The sequence below is a fragment of the Lentinula edodes genome (assembly GCF_021015755.1).
Source record: "Lentinula edodes strain Le(Bin) 0899 ss11 chromosome Unknown C8R40scaffold_15, whole genome shotgun sequence".
NCBI lineage: Eukaryota > Fungi > Basidiomycota > Agaricomycetes > Agaricales > Omphalotaceae > Lentinula > Lentinula edodes.
Genome location: NW_025764321.1, coordinates 549,996 through 577,037, shown reverse-complemented (window position 1 = coordinate 577,037; position 27,042 = coordinate 549,996). Strand labels below are relative to the sequence as shown.

The window sequence follows — 27,042 nt, the reverse complement described above, 5'->3', positions numbered from 1 at the left end:
GACAACACGCGCTCCGTGTTCGTGGCACATTTGACGCGCAACAAATGTACAGTGTTTACACTACCTCGAAGTTACACATACATAGATAGTAGATAGAACAGAGTTAAATAGTTTTATGTAAAGTCAAGTCATAAACACGGTCTCGTTTGTCGAAGAGAACAACAAATCCCCTGAGTTATCGAAGACATCGGTGGTATCAACGGAATCCATAAACCCTCCATTAGAAAACGTTGTGTCTGTATTTTGATAAATGTCTCCTGTCCCAGGATCACCAAAACTGGTACTATCAAACCCAACCATCCCACCTTGACCATCAGTACCAAAGCCAAAGGTCTGACTTTGGTTCTGGTCATCGCTCGTGTACGAAGTGTACTCGTACGTCCCCGCAGTTCCGTCAGTGAAGTCAAACTGATTGGCGTTTAGGTCTGTTGGAAACATAGCCCCCGGAAATTCGTCCCCATTGACAAATCCATTGTTCAGGTCAAATCCGTTGTCGGACATATCGACATTCTGATCCTGAGATGGGTTAGGTCCAAAAGAATTATTCATGGTGTAAAAGTCTGGTGGAGCGTCGTAATTTAGTTGTGTTTGATTTCCGTCGTTGTACGAACTCCCATCGCTGTACGGGTTCCCACCGTTTAACAAACTCGTGTCGTAAGTTTGTCCATTCGAGTCATTATCACCACCATAGGCTTGCGAATCCTGTTGTGGCGCCTGTTGCTGATGCTCGTGCTGCTGGTGATGATGCCAAAGGTTCAAAGCTTCATGACCCACAGTACTCAACATCGACGGCCCACCAGAACCACCAGTACTGGATTCGCTTCCAGAATTTCCGCCATTGATATTAACATGGTGAGCGGAGCTACCAGATTGTTGAGCATGGAATTGTTGCTGCTGTTGCGTATGCGCATGCTGATGTTGATTAGGATGACCCGGAGAAGAACTGTTTTGCACATGTGACGACTGAGGGGACTGATGCATCGCGTTCATCAATCCATGACCAACTGTGCCTAACATCGTAGTAAGCGAGGGGTTTGCAGGACTGGAAGTGTTTTGAATAGGAGGTAGATGAGCTGGCAGTGCCTGTGGACTCGTAGTGTTCGGTCCCCCCGTGTACGACTGTTGTTGAGACGGCGGAGGAACATTAGTAGAATATACTGATGGAAGTGGTGGCGGCGGAGACGAGGCCGGCCCATAGTTACTAGAAGGAACAGTGTGGACGGACTGAGGATGGTAAGGAGTTGCTGCGGCGCTGTTACCGTGAGCAGTCGGGAAAGAAGGTGCAGAATGAGGGGAGGTATGAACGGATTGAGCTGCCTGATTAGGGTGGGCTTGTCCGTGCGACAGGAACGGAGTCTGGGTATGCAAGGGAGTTGGCAAATGAGTTTGCATCAGAGACTGAGACTGCGTTTGTTGTGGTGGTCTGGGAGGTTGGTGCGCTGGATTATGATTCATCGTTTGTCCCGAATGCATGTTAATATTCTGCATCTGCTGTCCATGTTGCTGCATACTCAACGAATTCATCATTGCTTGCATCTGATGGATTTGCTGTGCCTGTGCATTCACAATCGCTTGATAATTATTAGCCGCACCAACATTAGCATTACTATGAACATGAGCAGCAGGATGTGCTTGCGGATGATTCTGATTCTGCGCCTGCACCGCCGCATGCTGTATCTTCGTCAACGCCCCAATAATCGCATGATAATTCACCCCAGGAGTCGGACTTGTCTGCTGCTGCTGCCCTATCGAATCAATAATCCCCTGATAATCAGTCCCCGGAACACCCTGGAACGCAGCTTGGAATTGGGACATATCCACACCAATCGATGTAACATCGAGATTCGCGAGGCTGGAATTAAGCATATCCAAGGAACTATTATCGAATAACCCTCCACCGGAAAGACCGGAGAGGAGAGTAGGGTTTGTCCCGAGGACACTGCCGATGGCTAGACGCCCCGCGTAACGCAGAGCAGCTCGGCCAGCGACGCGGCCTGCGGCTTTACCGAAATTGGCAAGCATGTTGCCAGTATTCGATAAAGTAGCGGAGGTTGACCCGAAAGAAAAGGAGGTGGAATTCGGTCGAGGTGGTCGGGGGTTATGAGTCGTGGGAACCATCGGGAGGGTGTAAGATGGGTGTTGGGGAGGACGTTGAGGCGGGCGTTGAGGAGGGCGTTGAGGTAAAGAAGGAGGGGAAGATGGCTGTGGAACGGAGCCAGGTGAATACCCAGTAGGAGAAACTGTACCTGGGCTCGATATAAATGTAGGGACAGATTGAGATTGAGCTGAACTTTGGACGTTCGCGACAGGCGATGTGGAATACATCGGAGGACTTGTAGTAAACTGCGGCGCATGAGCTGGCAAAGTCGAAGTCGCAGAATGTGATGGTGGCGGTGGTGAATGAGTCTGGGACGAGATAGAAGACTGTGGTCCATGTCCTAATGATACAGGCGAGCTATGCATCGAAGCAACACCAGCGCCAGAAGGAGGAACTGGCGGGAGTGGATTATTCACAGATACATGAGAATTGACCTGAGGTGGAGGACTAGGTAGATCCGCCATCGACCCTGTCTGAGGAGCATTGAAATTCCCATTTCCACTTTGATTTTGCGCATGCACATTGGGGTTTTGTACCACAAAATGCTGGGGCAGTGTTGACGACGTTGGGAGATTGGCTGTGGGTGGAGGAGCATTCAACGTATTGCTATTATTATTGTTGTTGCTCAAGTTTCCACTTGTACCTACAGCCAAAGGAGGACGAGCAGGTACAGAAGGCGCTCCGGGTACACTAGTAATCGAAGTCGGAGGGGACTGAATCCCAGAAACACCTATCTGTCCCTGCATGGCAGTATTTGACGTCGTTGCAGATTGTGATGCAGGACCGTTAGCGACGGCAGAGTGTGAATTCATCGACGCTGTGGTTGGATGTGGATTCGAAAGCCCTATAGGACCTACACTGATTGATTAAAATCCACATACACTACGAATATTGAACGAACCTGAAGTCTGACTCGGAGGACGTGCTACCAGAGTAACACTCGGTACCGTCGTGGGCTTAGACACTGGTCTACCAGCACTACCAGAAGAATTGTAATGCTCGATCTTCTGCGATTGTGGGCGAACTACATTATTAAGTAGTAATTGTTGCGACTGAGGACGCGAAGGAAGCTGTGGCCGTCCCCCAGCCACCGTAGATGCTGCAGGCGATGATTGTGAATGCACTGTGCTCAATAACGAAACGTTCGATGCCACGGCTGCGGTGGTATAGTTCATACTCCCTGCATGATAAGACAACCTCCCACCTTGTGGGCGATGCTGCTGAATCGGTTGATTCTGAGATTGTAGATTCTGCAACACCCCAGTCTTATAAAACGAGTTTGCGATAGCTGCATTGGGTCTATTATTCGAAATATTAGTATTGTTATAGGCTTCGGCAGAGACAGCAGCCAAGGAAACTGTAGGGGGCATGTGGCTATGAGAATCTATGGGGAGATGTATGTTCGGGGATGATGTGGAGATGCGACCACCGGATGGTCCTCCGGTCGTTGATGGACGTGAAGAAAAGGCGCTCGCGTACAGCCTTTGCGCTAGGGTCAGTCCTTCGTGGCCAGCGGTGGCGGGCGCGGGAGTGGGGGCATTGGAAGTAGGCACGGGCACATTAGGGGGTGGTGGTGCAGTGGTGGTAGTCACTGGAGCTGAAGTAGGCTGAGGAATGGGAGGATGAGGAGGGAGAGAAGGGGAAGACACGCCGACGGGTGCCTGTGATGGGCGATCGACCAAATGCATTCCCGGGACATGAGCATGAGGGTTCTGTCCAGTAGTGTGAATGTGAATAAGAGAAGGAGAGGCATTATTGACTACCTGTGCCTGTGATAGATGACTAACCAAATTCATACCCGTAGAGTCCGGACGAGGTGCTGGCAGGGAGTTGACATTGACTGTATTGGTTGTATTGCTCGTATGAGGGGTAGAAGGAAAGGGTTGTGGATGGTTTTCTGGCGGCACTGGTTGAGATGACGGTGGTCCAACCATCTGAGTGACAGGTAGACTGGAAGAAGGCGGTGGTGGTGGAGCAGGAGAAGAAGCAGGAGGGGGAGAGCTCAGAAAAGAAGGATTATGGTATTCCGGAGGCGACACCACGTTAGCTGTGGTAGTTCCCCCTGGTGAACTACTACTATCAGACCCAGGCCCAGGAGCGACGACAGCGGAAAGTGTACTATGTTCGTCTGACGATTCAGAATAGATTGAATACTGTGGAGGCGATGATGGATCGACAGACGATGTCGGATCAGGCGGCAAATGACCGATGCTTGATGGTGAATACGAGGTAGAAGGAGCAGGACCTGTCGAGGGCCCGGAGGAGGAAGAGGAAGATGCAATTGGACCTGCATTATTATTGAAGAACATGGGATCTTTTTGGTCAGGTTTCCAATCGGATTTTTCATTGCGCCCTTGCAACTTTGACGACGACGATGAGGCTTGCTGCACATAGAAATTTGAAGAAGAACTCGGTCCTGCCTCATCTACTGCTACCCGATTAGTTTCCGCGTAATATTCCGTTGAAGGATGAAAGTATGAGATCCGAGCAGGGACAACATTGGTTTGAACATAATACCTAGATTCAAGCGAAATAAAAGAAAAGTAAGAAAGTGGAGTTCAGGGAACGTGCGATTCTGGGCCTACGAACCAAGTATCTTTCCTAGAGACCAAAAAAAAAAAACATAAAAAGACAGTTGTTCAACACGCAGATCAAGTCAGATCCATTGAAGCAGCACTGAACAACTCACTGTGCATTGTATCCTTCTGTCCACCCAGGAGGTAAAACTCTACGGTCCGGATTAACGGGGGCGGCGCTCTGCATGTAGGAGGTCGTTCGAGAGATGGAGCTGGATAAAGATACTCAGGTCCAGAAATTGGAATTTATACTTATACATAGATCATAGGTGTTAAAGTTATCCATAGCCGACGTTGCAATGAGCATTAGGCCCAAAAAGGCGCGGAAGGATCTGTCAAGAGATAAACATGATGGACATTTGTGACAAGAGACATTTCAGCGCCGCGCGATCTAACGCAAGCAAACGCATTGACCGGAAAGTACACGGAAATTTCGTCGGAAAGTATGTACACAAAAGTCAAGGATAATGCAGGGAAGTATGCCGTGGAAAGTACACGGAAAGCACAAGTGGTAGAGGTCACAACCTTTCGCCTCTTTTTTAAATAGTATTAGCTCGAATGGGAGTCACCAGGTGCGGCGTAACGATGATCGCTACAGGTACAAGGTAACGCGACATATCACTGATTCATTGGTACGAATGCCAAGATTCTTCAATGAGGCAATTTCCGACCACTCTCTGCACAAAGTCATCTACGTGGTAAGCAGGGGGCTGGCACCGGAGTTTTCCGTGAAATCAACTGGTGCAGACCCCCCCGTGCGAACTTTGACTTGCCAGCCACGGCAACATGGCATCAGAACTTCGGCGCGTTGGTGCGATCAGGGTGCAATGAACCCAGCGTGAACCTCTAAAGACTGTAAGCAACAAGGACTCTTATTTGAACTGGGCACTCTGCTGTATGTACCTGCCTATCTCCTCTTTGTATAAGTATCACAGGGTATTTTGTTCTGAATGGTGGAACATTGTATAGATAATAGATAGCAAGCCCATTATTGACAATGATTACTACAGATGCATGTCTTGTAGGTGCTTGTTTATGGCCCATTATAATAGCAAAGAGAAAATGATGATTTAAGGAAGAATGTATTGATATGAAAGGGAAAACAAGGAGAACGAAGGTGTCGTCGACGGTGCACACTGCAGACAGATCAATGGAATCAAGACAGCCGATGCTAGCCGCTGTCGGCAACTCAAAGTTCACACGGGGGGGTCTGCACCAGTTGATTTCACGGAAAACTCCGCTGCCCGCCCCCTGGTGGTAAGTACCAGTCAATAACCAAGAACAGCAAGGAGTGAGGGCCGTGCCGTCGAATGGTGTATAGGTCGAGCTGAGGCTGGGTTAGGCAGGTTCAGGCATAGAACGTGTCGTTCAATTGTTTTGAGCCTGATTCCAAATCTCTACAGCAGATCATAGTCATCCAGCTGTGGAAAAGGTAAAAGAAACAGTCAGAATTCGTAAAATAACATGTAAAACGTAGGAAGAGGGAGGTTTGTACGACAATTTTTCGACATGGGGAAGGGGCAAAAGGACGAGGAAAGCAAGCAAAAAAGGTATTTACGAACCTCGTCGTTGTATGTCATAATTGTTCTCTTCAACTTGGATGTATCGACCCAGGTGACAAAGTCTTCCATGCGTCTGTAGGAAGAAGAAAACATGAACCGACAAACTAAACCCCTCACTACACGAAAAACTCACCTGGTAACCAGATACGCTGGATCCGAAATCGCATCAGGTCCAACCCTTACATGCCCTTGCTCAATAAATTTGGTCGCCGCACTGACCGTCTCTGCCATCTTCAACCCCGCACACATAACCACTGCCAGCCTTCTTCTGCAAAACGCGGACACGGTAAGCTTGTTCTGTACATCAGATAGTTTTGCAGAAGAGTTGAGGACACCCATGTCGTATAATTTTGAGAGGATCTGGTTTTCGGTTTTTGATCGGAAGGGGTCTTGAGGTGGGAGAAGGGAGACACGGTGGGCAAGAGAGCGGAGGTGGCCAATGACGGTATTGTATCTGTGTTGAGTAAAGATTGAGTTATACTGAAGGACATAAAGGAGAAAACACGCACTTGTGATAATCCTCTCTGTTCTGAATATGATATCTTCTCATCACTTTCACTTCACGTAAATTGGCATCTTGTTTCCACTAACTAAATTAAATGGTGAATTGGTGAGGGAGGAACAGAACAACGTACGTTTAAAAAGTCAACTTTTTTGAGGAGCTTTTGTTCGTGATATTTGAGTTTTCTGACCATGTTGAACTGTACAAAGGAAAAAACAATACAGTGGCGTTGTAAGTAGTAAATGTGGATTATGTAAGTAAATGAGTAACTAGAATTCTCCACGGAAAAACAAGGAAAATATGGCCGCCTGGCGAAATGGCATCGCGTCTGACTACGATTGCATTCTTATCAGGAGATTGCAGGTTCGACCCCTGCGGTGGTCATCAAATTTTTGCCACGTATCGTCATCTCTTTATTCAAGTGATTCCTAATAATCACTTGGAATCTGTCAATCTGATTCAGTCCCTTCCTCAATACTGTTAACACAGTGAGGGAATCCCGCAAATTCAAATTCTGCTTGCAGTGCATGTTACAAACTTTGATGCCCAACCCCCAGGGGGGCAATTATTGCTATCGTCATGATCTTTCACAACAACTCATCCTTCATCCCTCCACAACAAAATCTTCAGCTCAAAATAGTATATTTACAATGATAGCCTACATATCAATATGACTATCTCCTCTTGAAACAACATACTTATAATCATGATCATGCCACTGCACCCATTGTTTTTTTCCCCAATTGAACAACCCTCTCCCAATGAACCACCCCAGCCAACGCAAACCACACAACCGTCTGCCCAGTGGCCGCATAACAAGAAACAATCGCTACAGCCGCATCTGCGATCCCGCTCCACTCAATCGCAGCAAGGAGAATCATACTCGCTATTGAAGTGAGGAACCAGCATATTCCCAGGAAATACGCTATGATCACTGAAGGGAGCGAGGAGTAAGCGCTGTGCTCTACCACAGTGGTGAGAGGAAGGTTGTTGGGCAGATCACTGGTACTCCCAAGGTGCATGTGGTTTCTCGGGGCTCTAATACTACCAGTAGTAGTATTCCGCTTGTGCTCGATTATGAGTACGATGAGCAAGTAGATGAGGGTTACAAAGGAAATACATGGGCCGAGGAAGAAGCTAGTGACTCCGAGTTTGGATATAAGTGAAAAGACAAAGGTGATGATTGAGAGGACGATAGACAGCCATGTTAGGATGCGGAGGGTTTTTGGGAGAGCATTGATCACGAACATCCTAGGACCTGTGGTTTGATGGGTAGATAGTAAGCAGAAATTGAGGGGTCCGGGGCTCCTTATAATTCCAGGAATCTGCACCTTAAGGCCGAGTCAACAGCTTTGGTTGTATATTCCGTCGTTCTAGAGTGTTTGATCTTGGGTTCGAAGTCTCCACTATGATCAAGGGAACCCACCCGGAATGAACGTTATGGTAGGCTGTGGTACATAGCCCATGGGTCAGCAGATGTGAGGATGTGAGAAGAAGTCATTCACTTATCATGCCAAGAAATATGGATTATGGAAAACACCGCCCAGCACTTTTCAGCATGCCCCCTGGATAAATCAAAGTTCACGAACAGTTTGTGTCCAGTATAGTGACTCAGTGCACTTTGAACTGAGTGTATTTTCTTCAAGTTTTCCAAAGATCTCTACGCACGTCACGGTTTCATGATGGTTTCGAAAGGGAAATGGGCACCGTGGTCAACCAAGCGAGAAAAGTTCAATGAGGCTCTACGTAACACCGACCGTTTTACAATTCACAGGCGAAGTTGTACATAACGATCTCGGCGAAGTTTCCGCTCGAAACGCGTCTGTATGTATCTATGTATATGTATAAATCCTATGTACTGTATGTATGATCTTGTAGGATCCGGATGTCAAAAATTGAGCGTCTGAGCAGGGAACAAAACAGAATGCCGATTTAATATAGTGAGTACCCTCAAACAGAGCGCGATCAGTACGGTTTCACCAGACTGCCACATTAGCAGTGGTCGAGTGTCCTTGGAGCCGTTGACATCTGACATCCTCTACTTAACAGCGTCGACCTCAACATTGAATATACATACTTTCCCTGGAGATGGTGACTAGTCAGGTCGAACTCAGATTAGATTGAATGGCGCAAGTAGACACACCGTGTGGGGGATCGAGCGTTGAGGCACGCTTATATGTGAAATCGACTTTGCAGCGCTGTGTTATACACGGATTGTGGGGTCGTCATCGCCTTAAACCCATCGTTTTTGAACTGGATCAGGACCGTCGACAAGGAAGATAAATCCATACTGAAACGTCCGCGTGCAACCGACAACCCCCTTGTATAAGTGTCAAGTTTTGAAAAAATGATTCCCTCGTGGCTTGATCTTCGAGACCTGCGCCTTGCATAGATAGTTGTTGTCTTTAGTTCATACACGATCAAACTCTGCAATTATCAAGATTAAATATGAGTATATCCTCGGCCCCAGTTGCTACAAGATCGTCCATTATTTGAGCGACTTTCTTCTTCTCGACCATACTACTGACGGCCACCCAACCGTCCGCTTCCAATGGGCTGATAGTCGGTGCCCTGCGCCCGGGAGTGATTGCGATAGCTGAAGGAAGTCGGTCTCGAGCAACGTTATATTGACATATGGCATATTTGCTGGCAGCGACGACACCCTTGATTCGATTGGTGATGAGGTTGATGAGGCTAGAATGTGCTTCGTGTTTCGGGATTCGGGATTTGATGAGGACAGCTTCTGTTTCTAATACGGTAGCGATCGCGTGAAGACCAGCCGCACGCATGGTGTCTCCGGACTCTGAATACATGAATTCAGAAAGCAGATAAAGGACTAGGACGTCACTAGTCGCTCACCGACCAAGTCAACTGCGAAAGCAATGGTCAGACTCCGATACTGAAACTAGAGTACTAAGAAACTCACCAATGCCATCAGCAAGCCCTAACGCACACGCAGCTTCGACACTACCGCCAACATAATCGATCTTCGTACGTTTCTCGCCGGAGAGTTGAAAAATATCGTCCAGTTTACCAAAATACTCCCCTGAGAGCACCTCAAAACTTGTAACAACCCTTTTACCGACAAGATCTTCGACGGTCTTTATTGACCCAGCTTCTGGGACCTGGACTTGCAGGGCACACTTGCCAAACCCTAGCCGGAGCTCTTCGGTAACGTGCTCGTGCATTTGCGATTCGAGAATTACATCATGTCCTGTGATACCGAGGTCGACATTGCCCTTGCCGACGAAACTTGGGATGTCGGATGCAGGAAGGAAGACCCTGATATATATGATAATCAGTAGCTTATAAGAAAGTGTATTTGGGAGCCGCACAGCGCGATTGGGTGATTAAGAACAAGACAGACGTCTAATCGAGCGTGTCGTCGAAACTGAATATCCGCACCTAGTAGTACATGATTAGGTTTTGGAGTCAGGAGAATAAAGATAGAGGAATCACCAGCAAGAATCGATAAGCATTTTTCATACAGTCTCCCTTGTTAAAATCGTTCGTTAATCCAATTGGGATTACTTTCCAAGGCGATTCAAGATACCTTTTTTGGGAATTGCAAACAGTAAACGTCCGTCAAGAGAATCCGCGTCTAATTAAAGAGATGGGTAAATATATAGAGTCAATTGCTAGGTCCATACTCATGAATGAATATTGTTGTGGAATTTGGGTGTACAGGGAAGAAGGGATGAAGTTATTAGGTAATGCATATGGATACAATTGAAATTCATCCAAGTCTTGAGGCGCGCGAAGCTTTGGAGGAGAAGACGATCGTTGAGAAGACGCGAGATTGAATGCACGAGAGACCAAAAAAGTGTATATGCAATAAGTATTCGCGTCACAGAGAAGAGCAGTGTAAGAGTAACAAGCGGGATGGATGATTTAGATAGACAAGGCAAACAGTTAGACAGAAGATTCCAGACTAAAATAGACAAGATATAGACAACACACACACACGCACAATGCATATAAGTTGGTAGTAAGACGGTTTGAAAACAGACAGAGGAAAAGGCAGAGGAACAGCGGACGAAGTGTACAAACAAGCAGCGGAGAAGAGAGTGGAATAAGTAAAGAGGTACAGCGATTAGGAGAGAAGCTTAGTAGAGAAAGAAAACGAGTGGGAACACAAAGAACAAAGAAAAAACTGATCTACACACATATCATCCATAAAATATAACCCCTCTCCGCAAATCATGTTCGTCATGCTCCTGTCCCTGACGTAGACGCTCTTCCCCTCTTCCTTGTCGTCCTTTTCGCAGGAGGAGGTTGCGATCCAGGATCCACACCTCCAACCCCACCTCCTGACCCAGTTCCCGCAGCACTCGAACCACCCGCATTACTCCCCCCACCACCTACACCAGAAGCGCTAGAACCCCCTCCAGTACTATCCGACGAAGCTTGTTTCCGCTTCAGGGAAGCAGGCGCCATGGCGGGTGTGGTATGTGTTGAGCTGGGGTTGGAACGGTTTGTTGTGGAAGTAGAGGCAGTGGCGTTGGGGTTGGCAGTGTTAGTAACATTAGGCGTTGCTGTAGATGATGATGATAATAATGACGAATTAGGGTTGGCGGAGGATGAGGACGAAGAGGCTATCACATTCGATGTTGATAATGATGTTGTTGATGGCCCACCACCTGCTGACGACGACGAAACATTCGCGGGAGAGGTCCCACCGCCGACACCTTGCTGCGACTGCGGTATACTTTTATGTGGCTTCCTCGGTGAGTTTAGTGCCGACATCCCTGACGGAGATGAGTTTTGGCTATTTTGGGCTCCGCGGGTTTGCGGTGAGGAACCAGAGTTGTTGTTGGAAGCAGATGGGGTTGGGTGGTTAGATGATAATGACGATGAACTAGGGTTTGCTGAATTAGAGGGGTTGGTGACAGAGGGGGGAGCGCTAGAGTACAGAGTGGTCATGCTCATCGAGGGACTACCTACCCCGTTGACGGAGGACATCGTGTTGGGCCCTGGACCGGTGAAGAAGAATAAACCTGAGCCTGAGCCTGGACCTAGAAAGCCATACGTACCTGAGGACGATGGGGATGGGTGGTTGTTATTAAGATTGTTTGGATTGCTAGGATTGTTGGGATTATTAAAATTCAGCCCAGGTCCGCTAACACTATTGATCAACGGCTGGTGAGGCAAAGGCATCGACTCCCGTATTTTTCCCGCCATTTTCGACAGAGCATCTGTATTTTAAGAAGAGAGAAAAAACACCATCCAAAACATTAGCTCAATTCCAAAAAGCCAACAAATGTCAACACACAAGGAGGAAACAGAGATACTTACCCAGCGGTCCTAACCCCTCCTCCTTCGAGAACACGATCAAATCACTCATCTGTGCGACGCTTTCCGCAAGCTCAAGACACCGCATCGTGGCCTGCGGAATCCCGAATGCGTTTACCGGTTCACCAGGTATGAAGCCTTGTGATATGAGCACTCGAGGTTCGTCCCATTGAGACTGCCCGGAAGATGCCGAAGGATGAGCTGACGAGGGTAGATGCGCAGAGGAGGGGGCCGAAGTCGAAGAGGGAGGATACAGATGAGAAGAAACAGGATAGGGATGCGCAGAAGACGGATAGGGAGGTTTCAAATCAGCTTCAGACTCGTTCAAATCCCCATTCATCATAGCCGGAGACGATGAGGATGCTGTCGTCGACCCTGTTATCCCATTTATAGCTGGAGAAGAATTCGTTGACATAGTCGTCGAGGATGCGGCGGAACTCGACGGACCGGAAAGACCGGTAACGCCTACAGCAGCAGCAGGCGCTCCATTTCTCACTTGTGCGTTACGTAACCTCGGCGTCGTCGACGTCGACGTGTTCGCAGTGGTTGGGGTGCCAGTTCCCACTGTCGTAACTGAAGGAGGAGGTAGATACCCTTTCGGGCTCTCTATACTCCTTGGGCCCATGATACTCTCCAACGCGATATACTTGTCATGATAACTAGCATCGAACTGAAAATCCTCGAATTTTAGGAGAATGTTGCCTGCTCCTGAACCTCCAGGTGTTCCAGGTGCCCCACCACCGCCCGGTCCAGGTCCCGTATTCGAGATGATCCCATTTGGGGTTGCCCCTCCGGGTTGACCAGGCGATGTCGTCGTTGAAGGCGCGGCAGTGACCACCACATGAACAGTAAGTGGACCTCTGAGTGCGACTGTATAACCATTGTTATACTTGTACGTCCACACTGCGGCAACACATTCCACAATCGCATGTCCGTATGCGTATAAGCGTTCTCGGGCTCCGTCGAGAGTGAGGGTCATTGATTTGACCCCGGATTGCGTGGTGACGAGAAGAAAGCGGGGGAGGATCGGGACGCCGATTTCTGTGGTAGGTAAGTAGGTAAGTGTTGGGGAAAAAAGGAGGAAGGGACAGGAAATCAGAGTTTAAAAATAGGAATAGGTAGATATATCCCCTCGCAATCGGCCTAAACAGGGCCTTAATTTTTCGAGGCACACCCGAACCATCTAGAGGACACAAGGGAAACCGCAAAGATTGAAAAACGCTCACCGAAAGGCTTCGCTTCATTCCTTTGATTATCTCTCCACAGCGTAAACCGCATGATAGCTTTTGGAGTAAAATACTCTTTGATCAACTCATTCCACCACGATAACTGATGTTTCTGCTTTGATTCTGAGGCGAGGTTGCCGGAGAATTGAAGTAAGCGAATGAGACCTTGGCCATGTCCGAGGGCGGTGGGGGTTCTGTGTGGATGATGGTTAGGAAACGAAGGAGGAAGAAAGTTAGGAAATTCAGAAGAAATCGTCAAACAAAAGAACGGTGCAGAGAAATAAACTGTATTGGGATGAGGAACCACGTACACTGCGCCGTGCCTCGGCATGATCCCTCCAGGTGGTCCCGCAGGTCCGACGGAAGGTCCTATCGGCACACCCATAGGCCCAGCCATCGTAGGCCCCATACCCCCCATAGATAGTCCTGCGCCAGGTCCCGGTCCAGTAGCAATCGGTATGCCTCCTGACACCGACCCAGAAGGCATCCCTCCCGAAACTGCACCGCTCATCGCGCCTATCGTTGGTCTCATATCAGGTCTAATATCACGCATTTCTCGCATATCACCCATCCCACGATTGAGATCTCGCATTTCCCGTATGTTCATCTCCCGCATATCTCTCATATCTCTCACCTCCCGGATGTCACGCATATCCCTCATGTCCCGCATATCACGCATATTCAGATCTCTCATGTCCCGCATATTAAACTCCCGGATATTCATATCTCTTATACCCATATCCCTACCCATGTCCCCGAACCCTCTCCCCAATATCATATCATTCGGATCAGGAGACGAAGGGGAGTCTATTCGTTGTGGATGGAGCTGAGCTGAAGGAGGAGGAAGTTGTCCTCCAAGTTGTCCCATCTGTCCTGGTCCTCCGTGACCAGGATGGTGGTGCTGATGCGCAGGATTGTGAGCAGAGTTATGATTATGTTGCGCAAGATGCGGCGCTGAACTCGAAGGCGCAGATTGCGAGTGTTGTGGATGTCCGGAATGCGGTGGTCCTTGATGCGGATGTTGTCCTGGTTGTCCCCCTGATTGTCCACTCCCTGGTTGTCCTGGTTGTACTTGTTGCTGTCCAGGCTGTCCGGGATGAGGACCCTGTTGGATCGATTGATGCTGACCATGAGATGGCTGATGTAATGGCGCAGGACGAGGTGCTATATTCGCTAACGCGGCAGGACCTAGTCCTCCAAGTCCACTGGATGATTGAGGTCGACCTCCGGGCCCTGCTTGACCAGGTCCTCCTCCTCCCAATCCGGTTTGATTATTCTGAACAACGAGACCGCTGGATGACTGAGGACGACCTCCGTTTCCTTGATTTCCTCCACCTCCAGGGCCGCCACCTCCAACTCCAGGTCCGACACCTCCAGGATGTCCCTGAGACCCCGATACAGGCAACCTCCCAGGTCCAGAAGGTATCATTCCCGGTGGAGGCAACCCACTCATACCAGGCGGCTGCTGTTGCGGCGGCGGCGGTAGCGTCATATTACCGGCATGTTGTGAGGGGGGAAAACCCATTCCAGCGCCTACGCCACCGATGTTTCCGATGTTACCCATATTAGCCATATTGGCAAGTCCAGCCATCCCGCTTATTCCACCAGGAATGTTGCCCATCCCGCTTAGTCCGCCCATGTTTCCCATCCCACTTATATTACTCATTCCACCTATACCACTCATACCTCCTGGTCCAGCTCTCGATGCCGAGCGCGAAGGTCCCGGGGCTGATGGAGAGCCGGCTTGAGATTGCGGTCTACTTGGAGACCGACCCTGAGCTGGTGGATTTGGGGGGTACATATTAGTGATTGGATCACCAGGAAGATGAGAAGGATGCGAAGGATGAGGGGAGTGATGATTTGAATGATTTGAGTGATTAGGATGATTAGGGTGATTTTGGATGTTTTGAGAAGGATGTCCGTGTTGATGTGGAGATTGATTTTGTTGTTGATGCGGCTGATGAGACTGCTGGTGTAGGTGTTGTTGGGGCGGAAATGTATGATTCAGATGTGATGACTGTGATAGCGGACGAGCTGGAGGAGGCATACCACCACCGCCACCAACTCCAACGCCACCGCCAAAAGGACCGCCGATACCATTGAAATTAGGATTATCAATTGACATTGCGTCACCCCCTCCATTCGGACCACCTCCATGTACCTGTCCTTGCATCTGTTGAAATTGCTGTGCTGGCGTCAAAGTAAACGGGGTATGTGGATTACTAGAATTCTGATTCGAGTGTGGATTCAAATGTGGGTGTGGATGTGGATTCGGAGGGTGATTTTGCGGTGGTTGGTTTTGGGTAGGTGTTCCACCTAGACTAGGTGGTAGGGATTGAGAATCAATGAGCATCCCGTTCGTGTTTGGTGGGGTTGAGGGCATGGAGGAGATGGATGAGATATTTCCGTTGATATTGTTGCCGCCAGCGGATAAAGACCGAGCATGATTATTGTTATTAGGGTTAGGACCATTAGGGTTTCCGCTGAAGAACACCTCTGGCGTCATTCTGCGATTTGGAAGACCTGTATCGTAGGGCGTTTAGTTTACAAGCAAATCGAGAAGGAAACTAGTGAACAAAAGACGAACCACCAGGACCGCCATTTGAAGGTTGAGATAAACTATTCATAACTGGCCGAGGGACCGTTCTCATATTACCCATCATTACACCGTCCGGTCCACCACCAGGTCCTCCAGGTCCAGGTCCTGTAAGCTGTTGTCGTAACTGGTGTTGTTGATGAGCAGCACGAAGTTGAGCTGGCATGCTCGTTTGGGGGTTCATGCCCATACCTCCTCCTCCTCCTCCCATGTTCATGCTCATACCAGCCATTCCACCCATACCTCCCATAGAACCCATATTCGGCATTCCACCCATTCCGGTCATTCCAGCGATACCCAAGTTGCCTGCGCCACCTGGACCGAGCTGCGGCTGCGATGCTACTCTGCGTAAGGTATTAGGTCCAGGTCCTCCGCCTAATCCTCCAATTCCTCCTCCAACTGGAAACCCAGGCATACCAGGATTTGGACCACGCATGGATACGCGAGGTTGACCCCCTAACGAGGGAGGTGCAGGAAGTAATCCGCCTCCACCTGCTCCTTGTTGATGATGAGGAGGTCCATGTTGTTGTTGTTGCTGCTGTTGAGGTGGAAAACGCATACCAGAATTCGAATTTGGTGGACCTGGTTGGTTACCCATACCGATATTACCTAGACCGTTACCCATACCATTACTCATCCCATTGCCCAGGTTGCCCATACCATTATTCATGCTATTCATCCCATTACCCATAAAACCCGCACCATTAATCATCGGCTGTCCTTGCATTCCGCCTTGCATTCCTCCGTGTCCAACCATCCCTCCACCTGCAACCTGAGATTGCGGGCCTTGGCGGAGCATATTATATCCTCAGAACCAATGAGGTTACGAAGAATTGCGAAGAGTTGCCAAGAAAGCTCCTAGTTTCTCGGATTCTCGGGAACAGGATAAGATGTGAAATGGGGAATGATCGACCAGGAAAGTTAAGGGTCGATGAGGGGAAAATTTGAAAACAGAAAAGCACCGCCTGCCGCTGAGGTTTGCCGTGGATTTGGCTGTACTTTTGTATCCGTGTCGCCTGCACAGACCCACGTAGGTTGTGAGGCTGTGGAGATAAGATAAAGGTGAGATGTAAAGCGCAAGAAGAAGTAAATAACCACAGGACGGGAGGCTAGATGTACAGTAGAAGCAACCCCACTGTCACAGTTGAGTAATCCGTTGGTTCAATGGTTGACTTGGGTGTTTCCTGACTGTGAGAAATAAATTTTCGTTGATTATTCCTCCCACGTGTAAAACGTTCGGCCATCAATATGATGAATTGATGGGATTATAAAGAAAAACTCTAACTCAGTTTTCAGCTGAACCTTATGTAGCAGACCTTAGTCTGCATTATGTAGCTCGAATGCTCCTCGACTTTGACGGAGATCAACGAGATTAAATAAGAATATCAAAAGGGAGGGAGAGATTAAGTTGATAAGATCATACCAATAAATAACGGGATGACAATCTAAGCTGCGTCAAGTGTGTTGGAGAATAAATGTGGCTAGAACAAAAAATAGAAGAAACTATGATGATTTCAAAATGACCACCGCAGGGGTCGAACCTGCAATCTCCTGATAACAAATGACAATCGTAGTCAGACGCGATGCCATTTCGCCAGGCGGCCATTAAGCATGATGGGCCTATCTCCCCTCCTTATAAAATACGACAAGAATTTGTCTCAAGCTACGCCATATAGTATAACGAGAGCTGGTTTAATCTTCAACAATTACATCGTAAAAAAAGAAAAAATTAGAACATCATCCTGTATTCCTAATATGAATTCATTCTTCTCTTAGAAACGTGTCCAATTCATCGTCCAGTTCCTGCTGGCTCTTCTTTGGTCGATCCCTGTTACCATCTCTATTTCGTCTCCCTCTTCCTCTGCCGCTCCGCGACGTCTGCTCTGCAACAGTGCGTTCAGATAAATCAAACTTATCTGACCATAACCTGTCCTCCAAACTGACCCCGCCGTGATGATTTGAGTTCCGACCTTTCTGAGCGCGTCGGGGCAGAGGCGCAAAAAGTCGTGAAACTAGATCAGGCTTGGGTGAAGCGTCTCCGAGCAGAGTGCGTCCATCAGTAGCAATATAGTCGGACCGCATCTTCGATGGCGGAGGTTGTGGATCTAGAGCTGTGGCATCTTCTGCCTCACCCTCTGCCAGAAACTCGTTTAGTTCGTCGTCTAATTGTTCTTTCTGAAGAAGAACATTCGGTTCTTCGTCGTTCCTTCGTCTCTTCTTCATCGGAAGTTCACGACCATTGAACAATTCCTTCCCCGCCATCCGACCATGTTTCTTGTAAAACTCCGAATCACTTTTGGCTCCACGTTTCTTCACGTCGTCTGTCCTAGCCCAACGCATCTTAATGGGACCCTTCATAACAGATTGACCCTGGGTTTTTCCTAGACTACGATTTATACGTTCTTCCGGAGGCCAGAAGGCTATGGGAATTGGTTTCGCGGTGATGTATCCGTCTGGATCGGGTTCTTCACCGAAAGATTTGCTGAGATAGCGGAGACCAGTACGCGCGGCGGCTTTTGAGGTGAAAACAAGGACGCAGGTGTTATCGTCAACCCATTCTAGGCCCATTGGGTGGGCGTCGAAGTGCGTTGCGAAAGCGAATAGACGGGCGGTAGGGAGGTTGGAAATTGGGACTCCAGTGAGTAGAAGGGCATTCCCTCGTAATGTGGGGTCTTGTGATGGATTCGTTGTTATTATTGTGACTACAAGAATCGGGAGAAGAAGCAAATTCACTCACCATCGTCCATTTCAACGTCGACACCAGCCTCTTCAGTCTCCTCGGTCTCTTCCGTATCGTCACTTCGTTTCCGCTTCCAGATTCAGAAAAGCGCAAATAAAGATAACAAGAGGAGAGAGTTCCAAACCACGGGGGAAATCAAGTTCAACCGAAAAAAAGAAGCAAAAGGGACAAAAATATTTATTTTGCTGGTCTTCTCAGCGCAAAAGTTTTGTGTACAGGCGCACCTTGCCGCCTCTTACTACTACCGCAGAAGATTCTGAAAGTAGATACACCTTGGTGCTCCCTATTCGGCTGGCTAACGCGGCTTCTGCAGCGGTAGGGAGCTGGTCTTCATAAGGGAGAGTTTCGTCGTAAGAAAGAGCTTCTGAGGGGTCATCGAATTCAGAGAATGGGTCGTCGATGGGAGGACCGGTTGTCGTAGAGATATCCATCGTAAGGATAAAATGAGAGAGACGGACACGGATACGGAATTGGTGGTAAGAAGGAATGAAGTGAATCGTGTTCGCCGGGCCGGTGCAATTCTGTGCAGGTTACAGCAGGACATAGATGAATATCAACTTTTGAAGTTGTAATTCTAGGTAATGATACATTTTTCGTATAAAGAGATGCCAATGAGGTTTTCAAATAAAGTGCTCAATGAGCAATATGACGATCGTCAAGAAAATACGTTGTCTCCCATTCATCGTTTCTTCCTTCAACGGTCCATCTCCCCAGCGACCAGTGAACCAATCGAACCGTTTTCCCAACAATTGAAACTCCTTTCTAGTCAACATCCCCTTGACTCTACCCATTTCGCTGAACATTCGAATCAGCGAGCTTTCGATGACCGCAATGACCCAAAATATCCCAGTAACGTTGGTGTCCATTTTCCGGCATCGTTCAACATCTCGGTAGAGATGGCGGTAGCAGTCATGGAAAACACTGGCAAAGATGGTGCTCAGCAAGCCGCGAAACGCAAAACGAGGCCATTCTCCAAGACACATCATCATCGAACCAGCGAGAACCCACAACAACATCATCTCTGCGCTATTTGGCACCCAGACACGATAACAGTGCTCCGGGTACAGCTTCACCAGTGCGCCGTCTCCTACCGACCACATATAGAAGCGCCAGTAGGATCTCGCACCATTCTTCCACCAAGGGTGCGTCACTTTCACTTTTGGAGCAGCAACAAATCCTTCCCCGCCTTCTCTGATCATATACGCGCGCTTTTTCCTACAAAAATCGATATCTTCACCCCCGCCAGTCTTCGGGAACGTCAAGTCGAACTTTACCCCATCTGCAACGTTTCTGCGAGCGATAATGTTTGCTGTAACGCCCCATGGGACATCTGTACTAATTTTATCAGCGATGTCCCAAAAGTAGGTGACACCTGAGAGGTGTAAAGCAGCAGTGAAGATTGAGTTTGCAGGAGGAAAGAATGTGTTTCCGACGAACCCTGCGGCGTTTGGATTATGGCGTATTATACTTTCGGCTTCCAGGAGTAAGTCAGGGGAGGGAACAATGTCGTCGTCGAGGAAATGGACCCAATCTGCAGCGGACTCTTGCATACCTCGGTTACGGGAATAAGACGCACCCGAATTGACTGAGTTGACACGGATTCGAACATCAGGGCGATGTCCATGTCGTTGATTGAGGACAGCGATGTTCGGATTATTGGGGTCATCTACAATGATGATGAACATCGTGCTGCAAAATTTTGAAGTCTTCAGTTGAAGAATCCTATCGATAATTTCGGAATCAACTCTGTAACACGGAATCACGATGTCCAAGGTTAGGAGCTTCTGTGGAATTAGAATACTGTTTCCTTCTGCCCGGTCTTGCAACCAACATTCTATTGCGAACACGGCAGAATCCAGAATCTCGAATGTCCAGTCTTGCGTATGTTGCTTCTCGTAGCGAGCGGCAAATTCTCCTCCAACTTCGTTTGAAATCCTGCTCTCAATCATTGTCGAGCAACCCCACCTTCGATAGAGTTGATAGAGGAATGGATCTCCGTCCTGATTGATGAAAACGGACGGAATGACCTCGCCATTGAAAATATCAAGATGGGTACGATGTATAACAGGGAATGTAGGCATCCCAGGAAAGGTGATATCTGTGAATGAAACGCATCCGAAACCGAAAGGAACACCAGCTTGGTCCTCGGAAAACCGCTGGAACTGGGCATGAACGTCTTCCATCCATCCTCGATCCTTCAAGACAACATCGTCACCCATAAGGACAAAATAGTCACAGCTATCGTCCCAAGCAGCTTTAGCAAGATCACGCCAAAGTTTGCAGACGTGCCCTCTGGGATGGTTGCACAGAAGCGTTTTCGTACGTAGAAAGCCTGCATTAATTAAAACTTTTGCGGCTTCGTTGAAGCCGTCTCTGGCTCCCTTCAGGAGAAATTCGTCGTCTTCGTCAATGGCAAGGTAGATCCGAACACAAAATTTGGTCTTTGCTAATCCGAACGTATCCCGCTGGCGGGTTGTCCGGTTTAGTGATTCCGCAAACTTTCTCAAGTGAGAAAGACATTGGGCGGGATCACCACTGCCGCGAGACGTGATCGGTAGGAGAACGGCGAAGACAATCGTGGCTTCAGGAGATAGGTGTATCAGCTGGCTTTGTTGCATCTGCTCTCGCATTGAGATCGACGTAGAAGGTCCCTGTAGCAGAAGCCTCCCCATCTTCCCCTCAATCCATTGCGCGGTGTGTTTCATTCCGTCCTCCAATGAGGTAGTTGGAGACCATCCCAAAACAGAATTCACTAGGACATTGTTCGAATTCCGAGACGCAACACCAACAGGTTTTGTTATGTCATGGTTGAAGACTACACTTTTGGGGTCAATGGAGGCGATCCTCAAAGCGAGTCGAGCTAATTCCTGAATAGAGATTGAAGAATCAGACCCAATGTTGATTGGTTTTGAATGATTCGATTCAAGGAGTTTGATGATAGCTTCGACGGCGTCATCAATATACAGGAATGAACGGCGTTGAGAACCATCACCCCATATTTCGAAAGGTTCTACCGATACGCCAGGGCTGATGGTAGGCCGATAAACTAGAGCTTTGCGCAAAAGTGCAGCAGGTGCCTTTTCGCGACCATTGTTCCACGCCCCTCCTGGTCCGTAGATATTATGAAACCTGGCGATGCGAATGTCGAGCCCGAAATTCAGGACAGGCTGTTGTATCAAGAATTCCGAAGTCAGCTTTTCGAGACCGTATAAACCTTGGGGTCTTGGAGGTTCATTAGAATGAAAAATATCATCCTCACGGAGCGAAACATCCTGGCCAGAGGAACTGATTTGCAGTAGTTCGTGATAAACACACGCTGAAGAGGCGTAGAAGAACTTTTTTACACCTGCAGAGATACAGGCTTGAAAAGTATTTGTCGTCATCATAGAATTCTGGCGGTAAATAGCAAAACTATTCCCATCGTGAATAGTACCCATTCCGCCCATGTTGGCAGCAAAATGAATCACTGTATGAGCCCCTCGAACAACCTCATCGCAAAAATTAATGTCGCAGATATCGCCAGACACGAACTCATGGCAGATGGGGCCGTCCGAGTCTATAGCGGGCGTTGTCGAAATATCTACGATGCGTATTTTGCCCGCGTTCAATTGATAAAGTCGACGGGCGACATGGGACCCCTAGAGAAACTGATTGATGAGCGTGAATACCATTGGTAAGTTTTGCAAACACTTACGATGAAACCATGACCTCCGGTTATGACGATGAGCTTTAACGGCTTGTCAAGGCTGGAAGACATTGTGCCAGTATGACCAATTTACGGAACTGAGCGAACCTTGAACACCCACCGGTGGGCTCTTTATATGTGTACGTGTCACAGAGGCGCACCTTGAAAAGGGCGAGAGACTTCGTGGGTATCAGGAGCACAAGTCTTCTGACGCCCAACAAAGATAGCAACTGTTCGATTCTGTGGGGAATGTAATAGCTATATCACCTCCCTGAGAGCTAGAACCTGTGCAGACCCTGTGGTAAGAGATATTTCTGAATCGCAGCATCTGAAAGCAGCCTATTGCAACAATAGTAAAGTAACAGAGATAAAGGAGCAATATGATACTGTTGAACGAGGCGTCAATACACCCTTCTACATCGTAGGGCGCCCACTGGTGATGTGAAGTACCGAATATAGTGCCATTCTCGCATTTCTGATGGAGCAAGCACAGTGAGAGTGAATGCAATTGGAAATGGATCTTTGGAACAGGTTCAAAAGCAACAATGAATGGCCCATGCACAGTTTGCCCCAATGACTGATAAGGGTTATGGGTTTGAAAGAGCTTCCAGAAGGCTTCGAACCAGCACCAGTCTGGTAAATATCGAGGACAGATAGTCAGAAGCGATCCAATGATATACGTGATAGTACATACTAAGGCAAAAGTTTAACAGCAATCTTGCCAGCCGCATACGTAGCGAACCATTAATGAAAACTGCTCAACATCGGGAGTCAAACCCAAATATCGTAGCAAAGCCTAAGCTATCGTGGGTTGTTTTCAGCTCGTTCAGGAGCTCTACTGCGTGCGCAGGCGAAGAAGAGTTGTTATCTGAAGGACTAGACGCGGGTAGAACTGTAGCGCAGCCGCAGTTTCAGAGTTTTGGTCCATGTTCCAAAATCAATCAGCATCTTGAATTTGCAGACCGTGACTGTAGCGTCAATAATCAAGAGAAGGGGAATGAGAAATGTACAAAAGCCAAGCCGTCTGGAGATCCATCGACAAGCATCAATTTAGCTACACCCAACGCTTTCTGTACAGCGAGCCATGATGTCCGCTAATCTTCCTGTCCGTACCAAACTGGATTCTACAATCCCTTTCAATGTAGACCCGAACCGCGCAAACCAATTTCAGTTCACCGATGCGCAGGACTGGTTCTCACACAACATCCCACACTGGAGAAATCTCTTTTCGTTTATTACTTCGCCTCGCCCTCGGATTCTGGAAATCGGATCCTGGGAGGGAAGGTCGGCGGTATTCTTGTTGCAGAATATTTGCGGCCAAGGAACTGACATTGGAATTGCTGGCTCAGAGAGGAATGATCAGATGGACTTCGAAGGTGAAAAAGTTGCCCGAGACCTTGGTTCACTCAGTTCATTTCATTTTATCTTTGTAGGGGCTGATATAGTTTGTATCGACCATTTCGATTTATTCCGGACGTCAGCTGGGAGAGAGCGCTTCCGCAAAATCAACCATAACCTTTCGCTCACTGGGAAGCCATTCCGTGTCCTGCCACAGTTCAGCGTCCCGGCCCTTATGAAGCTCCTCGAAAAAGAGATTTTGAAAGAGGAATCACTGGGCAACGCTGGTGATGCAAACGTTCCAGAATACGAAGGTGTCTCTGGAAGTGAGCAGGTAGGGTTTGATTGGATATACATAGATGGCTCCCATGAAGCCGATGATACCTTCCTCGACGGCGAGCTAGCCTGGCGACTCGCTCGCAAAGGTGCAATATTCATCTTTGATGACTATCACTGGGACAAGGAGCCTGAGGATAGCAAACACCACCCAAAGAAAGGGATAGACACATTCTTGGACCTCCACCGAGGGGAGTATGTCAAGCTTACAGAGCCAGAGCATTACCAGGTGGTGCTACGCAAGACTAGTGAGATGAGGATTGGTTTCCTCGTCGACAAAGAAGGGTTGTCTGAAGACGAGGGAGATGCGATAAAGAAGGTATTCGGGTACGGGATCAACGTCGCTCTTGTTGTTGACCCGGCGTATGCCATGAGCGCAGCAGTTGTCATTCTCAGCACAGTCGAAAACACAACAGGAAGAATCACGATCTACATTGTTGATTGCGGACTATCAGAAGAGAATAAACAACGATTCCTCCGGTTAATTGATCCATTGCGAGCCAACGACGTGACAATGATGTTTATTGCACTCAATGCAGAGGGTCTAGGGAAAGAATTAGGACCAGTTTGGGCAAAGCTTGATCTAGCAGAGGTCCTCCCCATAGAGCGTGTTTTGTACCTAGATGCAGACACCTTGATTCGAACCAGCATCGAGATGCTATGGCAAACAGATTTGCAAGGTCAGACAATAGCAGCAGCTCCAGATGTCGGACATCCAATGGGACATGATCAAATGGGTGTCAAAATGCCATACTTCAACGCCGGGGTAATGTTGGTAGATTTGGCGAAGATGCGTTCTAAGAGCGCAGAGTTGAAGCAACTTGGGCGGTCGATGAAGGACTCGAAATTTCGTGATCAAGACGTACTGAACACTTTCTACGCGAGCCAATGGAAGCGTCTGAGTCTAAAATGGAATGCTCAGGGATTGGGTACTTACGCAAGGTACCCATCTCCTGAAAGAGACATGCTTCGACTACTCGACCCCACGATAGACACTCCGGATCCAGCAATCGTACATTTCACTGGCCCAGTAAATCCTTCTGTAGAAGAAGTGCTCAGCTTATATGTTCAACCACCGACCGCCAAGCCGTGGGGGTATCTGGGTGCCCCTGGGCATCCATTTCAAGCTGAGTGGTGGGCAGTTGTAGAACGAACAAGATGGGGATATACGAGGAGTCAGAGTGCAAATGTGGCCACCGCAGAGATGGATAAGGCGATCAGTGACGCGATCAGGGACTTTAGAGAGAGGGTTGAAGACAGTCAGTATACAATATAGAGCCAAGACGTTATTTTGAAAGCGCCTACTTACCGGCCCGATTGAGCCGCGAAAGCTCTCTTCTTTTCACCATGTCCAGCGACGAAAAAGTTGTAGTGAGTAAGAACAATAGTCGCCGAAAAGATAAACGCAAGTCTGCACGACATTTTTGTAACGCATTAAGCTGACTTTTCAATGCAGCATGGGATACCGATGATATCGACCAGTGAGCTGAATTTCGTTTGTGTGGAAGGATAGCCTACTTATTTACATCTCCTGTTAGTGTAGGGTTCAGTTTTGGACCAATCATCCTTTACTGACTCCACGCATAGTGGAAAATAGACCCGTTTATGCCCGCGGATAACAAAGCCGGTGCATTTGCTGAAGAATCATCTTTTGCGACACTTTTCCCGAAATATCGTGAAAAGTATCTGCGTGAAGTTTGGAGTGCAGTGACTCGGGCTTTAGAAGCACACGTATGCTATTGCACCTTTATCACACTCATTCTGCACACTTAATTTGGCGTCCAGGGTGTAGCATGTACCCTTGATCTCGTTCATGGCTCCATGTCAGTTCGCACTACTCGAAAAACCTACGACCCCTACATCATCCTCAAGGCCCGGGACCTCATCAAGCTCCTCTCCCGTGGTGTTGCTGTGACACAAGCCGTGAAGATTTTGAACGACGATATATCGTGTGATATCATCAAAATCGGGAATTTGGTCCGGAATAAGGAGCGGTTTGTGAAGAGACGACAGAGGATCATTGGACCAGACGGCAGTACATTGAAGGTGTGTATGTGTACTATTTTTGGCTTTGACATCGTTCTTAAGATACCTTTCAGGCTATCGAGCTGTTAACACAATGCTACGTGCTAGTACAAGGAAGCACTGTCAGCGTCATGGGCCCACACAAATCGCTCAAGGAGGTGCGACGGATAGTCCTCGATTGCATGAAGAATATACATCCCATCTATCGTATCAAAGTAATTATTCATCGTTGAGATTCACATCGTACAACTAAACATGATAAACTGTTAAGGAGCTCATGATTCGGCGCGAACTAGCAAAAGATCCAAAGCTCGCCACAGAATCCTGGGACCGTTTCCTACCTCAATTCCGTAAGAACCATCTCAAGACATCCGACAAGACTGCAAAGAAGAACGAGAGGCTCGAAGCAAAGAATGCTGCGCGGACAGCTGCTGGCCTCCCGATAGAATCTTCAGCTGATGTGGCAGCGAAGAAAAAAGTGTATACGCCGTTTCCTCCAGCGCAGCTTCCGAGAAAGGTCGATCTCCAGCTCGAATCTGGAGAGTATTTCCTCAAGAAACACGAGAAGATTGCGAAGGAGAGTGCTCAACGGAGACAAAAAGTAGGTTTGAATGGCTCATTGTATATCTCATCTATTTATCAATCGTTTCAGCAAACCGAAAGTATGGAAAAACGTCGTGCAGAGCGCGCGGAAGCTTTCGTGGCACCGGCAGAAGATGCTGCGCCGACTGTAGAAGAGAAGAGGAAGCGGAAGCGGAAGGATATGGGATCAGAGATGACGAGGGATCAGCAAGAGGCGGTTGGTACGAAGAAGTCAAAGAAGAAGAAACACAAGGTGGAGGAGGAGGAGGAGAAATGAGACTGATTTTCGATTGTCTCCATGTTTACAGAAGAGTATCAGCCTCAACCTCTTGCCATTAGTTAACGTACCTTGTTGAACTGCGTGTCGTTCCCATATTCAAGGGACAATGCTTACTTAGAAGAGTTGCGAAGTGGACAAACGTTTTTCAAGGGTTACTGCCGGACCGGCGCAATTCGATCGTTATCCACAAAAGGACAGATTTAC

The 27,042-nt window shown here is 48.1% G+C and overlaps 9 protein-coding genes and 2 non-coding genes across 11 annotated transcripts; 3 read left to right on the top strand and 8 right to left on the bottom strand.

Annotated features, from left to right (window-relative positions):
• Positions 1–123: 123 nt before the first annotated feature.
• On the bottom strand, positions 124–4,861 carry C8R40DRAFT_1069119 (uncharacterized protein; the record flags this gene model as incomplete). Its single annotated transcript, XM_046226078.1, has 6 exons — positions 124–2,951; positions 3,000–3,122; positions 3,303–3,810; positions 3,886–4,615; positions 4,688–4,699; positions 4,788–4,861. 6 exons carry the CDS (start codon positions 4,859–4,861, stop codon positions 124–126), a joined length of 4,275 nt encoding a protein of 1,424 aa, XP_046087028.1.
• An 836-nt stretch (positions 4,862–5,697) lies between these two features.
• Positions 5,698–6,972, bottom strand: C8R40DRAFT_1101888 (uncharacterized protein). Its single transcript, XM_046227970.1, has 5 exons — positions 6,872–6,972; positions 6,746–6,822; positions 6,370–6,690; positions 6,237–6,309; positions 5,698–6,095 (listed from the first exon to the last, which is right to left on the bottom strand). The coding sequence occupies exons 1-5, from the start codon at positions 6,929–6,931 to the stop codon at positions 6,072–6,074; spliced, it is 555 nt and encodes a 184-aa protein (XP_046087027.1). The 5' UTR covers positions 6,932–6,972; the 3' UTR covers positions 5,698–6,071.
• A 68-nt stretch (positions 6,973–7,040) lies between these two features.
• Positions 7,041–7,122, top strand: C8R40DRAFT_t117. The gene has a single exon. It is a non-coding gene; the product is annotated as a tRNA-Arg (tRNA).
• Positions 7,123–8,759: 1,637 nt separating this feature from the next.
• Positions 8,760–10,669, bottom strand: C8R40DRAFT_169314 (ATP phosphoribosyltransferase). Its single transcript, XM_046234237.1, has 8 exons — positions 10,389–10,669; positions 10,292–10,339; positions 10,198–10,233; positions 10,074–10,143; positions 9,665–10,020; positions 9,598–9,609; positions 8,882–9,541; positions 8,760–8,820 (listed from the first exon to the last, which is right to left on the bottom strand). Exons 1-7 carry the CDS (start codon positions 10,390–10,392, stop codon positions 9,159–9,161), a joined length of 909 nt encoding a protein of 302 aa, XP_046087026.1. The 5' UTR covers positions 10,393–10,669; the 3' UTR covers positions 8,760–8,820; positions 8,882–9,158.
• Positions 10,670–12,001: 1,332 nt separating this feature from the next.
• On the bottom strand, positions 12,002–13,587 carry C8R40DRAFT_1044117 (LIM-domain binding protein-domain-containing protein; the record flags this gene model as incomplete). Its single annotated transcript, XM_046224211.1, has 4 exons — positions 12,002–12,231; positions 12,538–12,738; positions 12,832–13,071; positions 13,257–13,587. The coding sequence occupies 4 exons, from the start codon at positions 13,585–13,587 to the stop codon at positions 12,002–12,004; spliced, it is 1,002 nt and encodes a 333-aa protein (XP_046087025.1).
• A 3,785-nt stretch (positions 13,588–17,372) lies between these two features.
• On the bottom strand, positions 17,373–17,456 carry C8R40DRAFT_t115. Its single transcript has one exon. It is a non-coding gene; the product is annotated as a tRNA-Arg (tRNA).
• Positions 17,457–17,507: 51 nt separating this feature from the next.
• On the bottom strand, positions 17,508–19,144 carry C8R40DRAFT_1101863 (uncharacterized protein). The gene is made up of 3 exons (XM_046227969.1): positions 18,817–19,144; positions 18,590–18,662; positions 17,508–18,524 (listed from the first exon to the last, which is right to left on the bottom strand). The coding sequence occupies exons 1-3, from the start codon at positions 19,021–19,023 to the stop codon at positions 17,614–17,616; spliced, it is 1,191 nt and encodes a 396-aa protein (XP_046087024.1). The 5' UTR covers positions 19,024–19,144; the 3' UTR covers positions 17,508–17,613.
• Positions 19,145–19,212: 68 nt separating this feature from the next.
• Positions 19,213–22,349, bottom strand: C8R40DRAFT_1043863 (glycosyltransferase family 2 protein; the record flags this gene model as incomplete). Its single annotated transcript, XM_046224195.1, has 2 exons — positions 19,213–22,230; positions 22,287–22,349. The coding sequence occupies 2 exons, from the start codon at positions 22,347–22,349 to the stop codon at positions 19,213–19,215; spliced, it is 3,081 nt and encodes a 1,026-aa protein (XP_046087023.1).
• On the bottom strand, positions 22,286–23,184 carry C8R40DRAFT_168882 (uncharacterized protein). The gene is made up of 2 exons (XM_046234235.1): positions 22,972–23,184; positions 22,286–22,910 (listed from the first exon to the last, which is right to left on the bottom strand). Exons 1-2 carry the CDS (start codon positions 23,006–23,008, stop codon positions 22,468–22,470), a joined length of 480 nt encoding a protein of 159 aa, XP_046087022.1. The 5' UTR covers positions 23,009–23,184; the 3' UTR covers positions 22,286–22,467.
• Positions 23,185–23,364: 180 nt separating this feature from the next.
• On the top strand, positions 23,365–25,227 carry C8R40DRAFT_1043687 (glycosyltransferase family 8 protein; the record flags this gene model as incomplete). The annotated part of the gene is made up of 2 exons (XM_046224184.1): positions 23,365–23,576; positions 23,688–25,227. The coding sequence occupies 2 exons, from the start codon at positions 23,365–23,367 to the stop codon at positions 25,225–25,227; spliced, it is 1,752 nt and encodes a 583-aa protein (XP_046087021.1).
• Positions 25,228–25,335: 108 nt separating this feature from the next.
• Positions 25,336–27,021, top strand: C8R40DRAFT_168970 (ribosomal RNA assembly protein mis3). The gene is made up of 7 exons (XM_046234236.1): positions 25,336–25,356; positions 25,408–25,432; positions 25,495–25,682; positions 25,737–25,997; positions 26,051–26,191; positions 26,248–26,577; positions 26,629–27,021. The coding sequence occupies exons 3-7, from the start codon at positions 25,557–25,559 to the stop codon at positions 26,833–26,835; spliced, it is 1,065 nt and encodes a 354-aa protein (XP_046087020.1). The 5' UTR covers positions 25,336–25,356; positions 25,408–25,432; positions 25,495–25,556; the 3' UTR covers positions 26,836–27,021.
• The last annotated feature ends 21 nt before the right edge of the window (positions 27,022–27,042 follow it).

Bases quoted from the DNA above. Each gene is read 5' to 3' on its own strand.
- C8R40DRAFT_168970 (XM_046234236.1), top strand. From the start codon at position 25,557: ATGCCCGCGGATAACAAAGCCGGTGCATTTGCTGAAGAATCATCTTTT. The intron at 26,192-26,247 runs GTAATTATTCAT...TAAACTGTTAAG, and splicing joins ATCCCATCTATCGTATCAAA to GAGCTCATGATTCGGCGCGA. The intron at 26,578-26,628 runs GTAGGTTTGAAT...CAATCGTTTCAG, and splicing joins GTGCTCAACGGAGACAAAAA to CAAACCGAAAGTATGGAAAA.
- C8R40DRAFT_168882 (XM_046234235.1), bottom strand. From the start codon at position 23,008: ATGCGGCTGGCAAGATTGCTGTTAAACTTTTGCCTTA. The intron at 22,911-22,971 runs GTATGTACTATC...GATATTTACCAG, and splicing joins GCTGTTAAACTTTTGCCTTA to ACTGGTGCTGGTTCGAAGCC.
- C8R40DRAFT_1101863 (XM_046227969.1), bottom strand. From the start codon at position 19,023: ATGGATATCTCTACGACAACCGGTCCTCCCATCGACGACCCATTCTCT. The intron at 18,663-18,816 runs GTGCGCCTGTAC...TGAATCTGGAAG, and splicing joins TAGTAGTAAGAGGCGGCAAG to CGGAAACGAAGTGACGATAC. The intron at 18,525-18,589 runs GTGAGTGAATTT...ATCCATCACAAG, and splicing joins CGACGTTGAAATGGACGATG to ACCCCACATTACGAGGGAAT.
- C8R40DRAFT_1101888 (XM_046227970.1), bottom strand. From the start codon at position 6,931: ATGGTCAGAAAACTCAAATATCACGAACAAAAGCTCCTCAAAAAAGTT. The intron at 6,310-6,369 runs GTGAGTTTTTCG...TTCTTCCTACAG, and splicing joins CCAGCGTATCTGGTTACCAG to ACGCATGGAAGACTTTGTCA. The intron at 6,096-6,236 runs GTTCGTAAATAC...CCTTTTCCACAG, and splicing joins TTATGACATACAACGACGAG to CTGGATGACTATGATCTGCT.
- C8R40DRAFT_169314 (XM_046234237.1), bottom strand. The intron at 10,234-10,291 runs GTATCTTGAATC...GATTTTAACAAG, and splicing joins GTTTGCAATTCCCAAAAAAG to GGAGACTGTATGAAAAATGC. The intron at 10,021-10,073 runs GTGCGGCTCCCA...CATATATATCAG, and splicing joins CTTAATCACCCAATCGCGCT to GGTCTTCCTTCCTGCATCCG.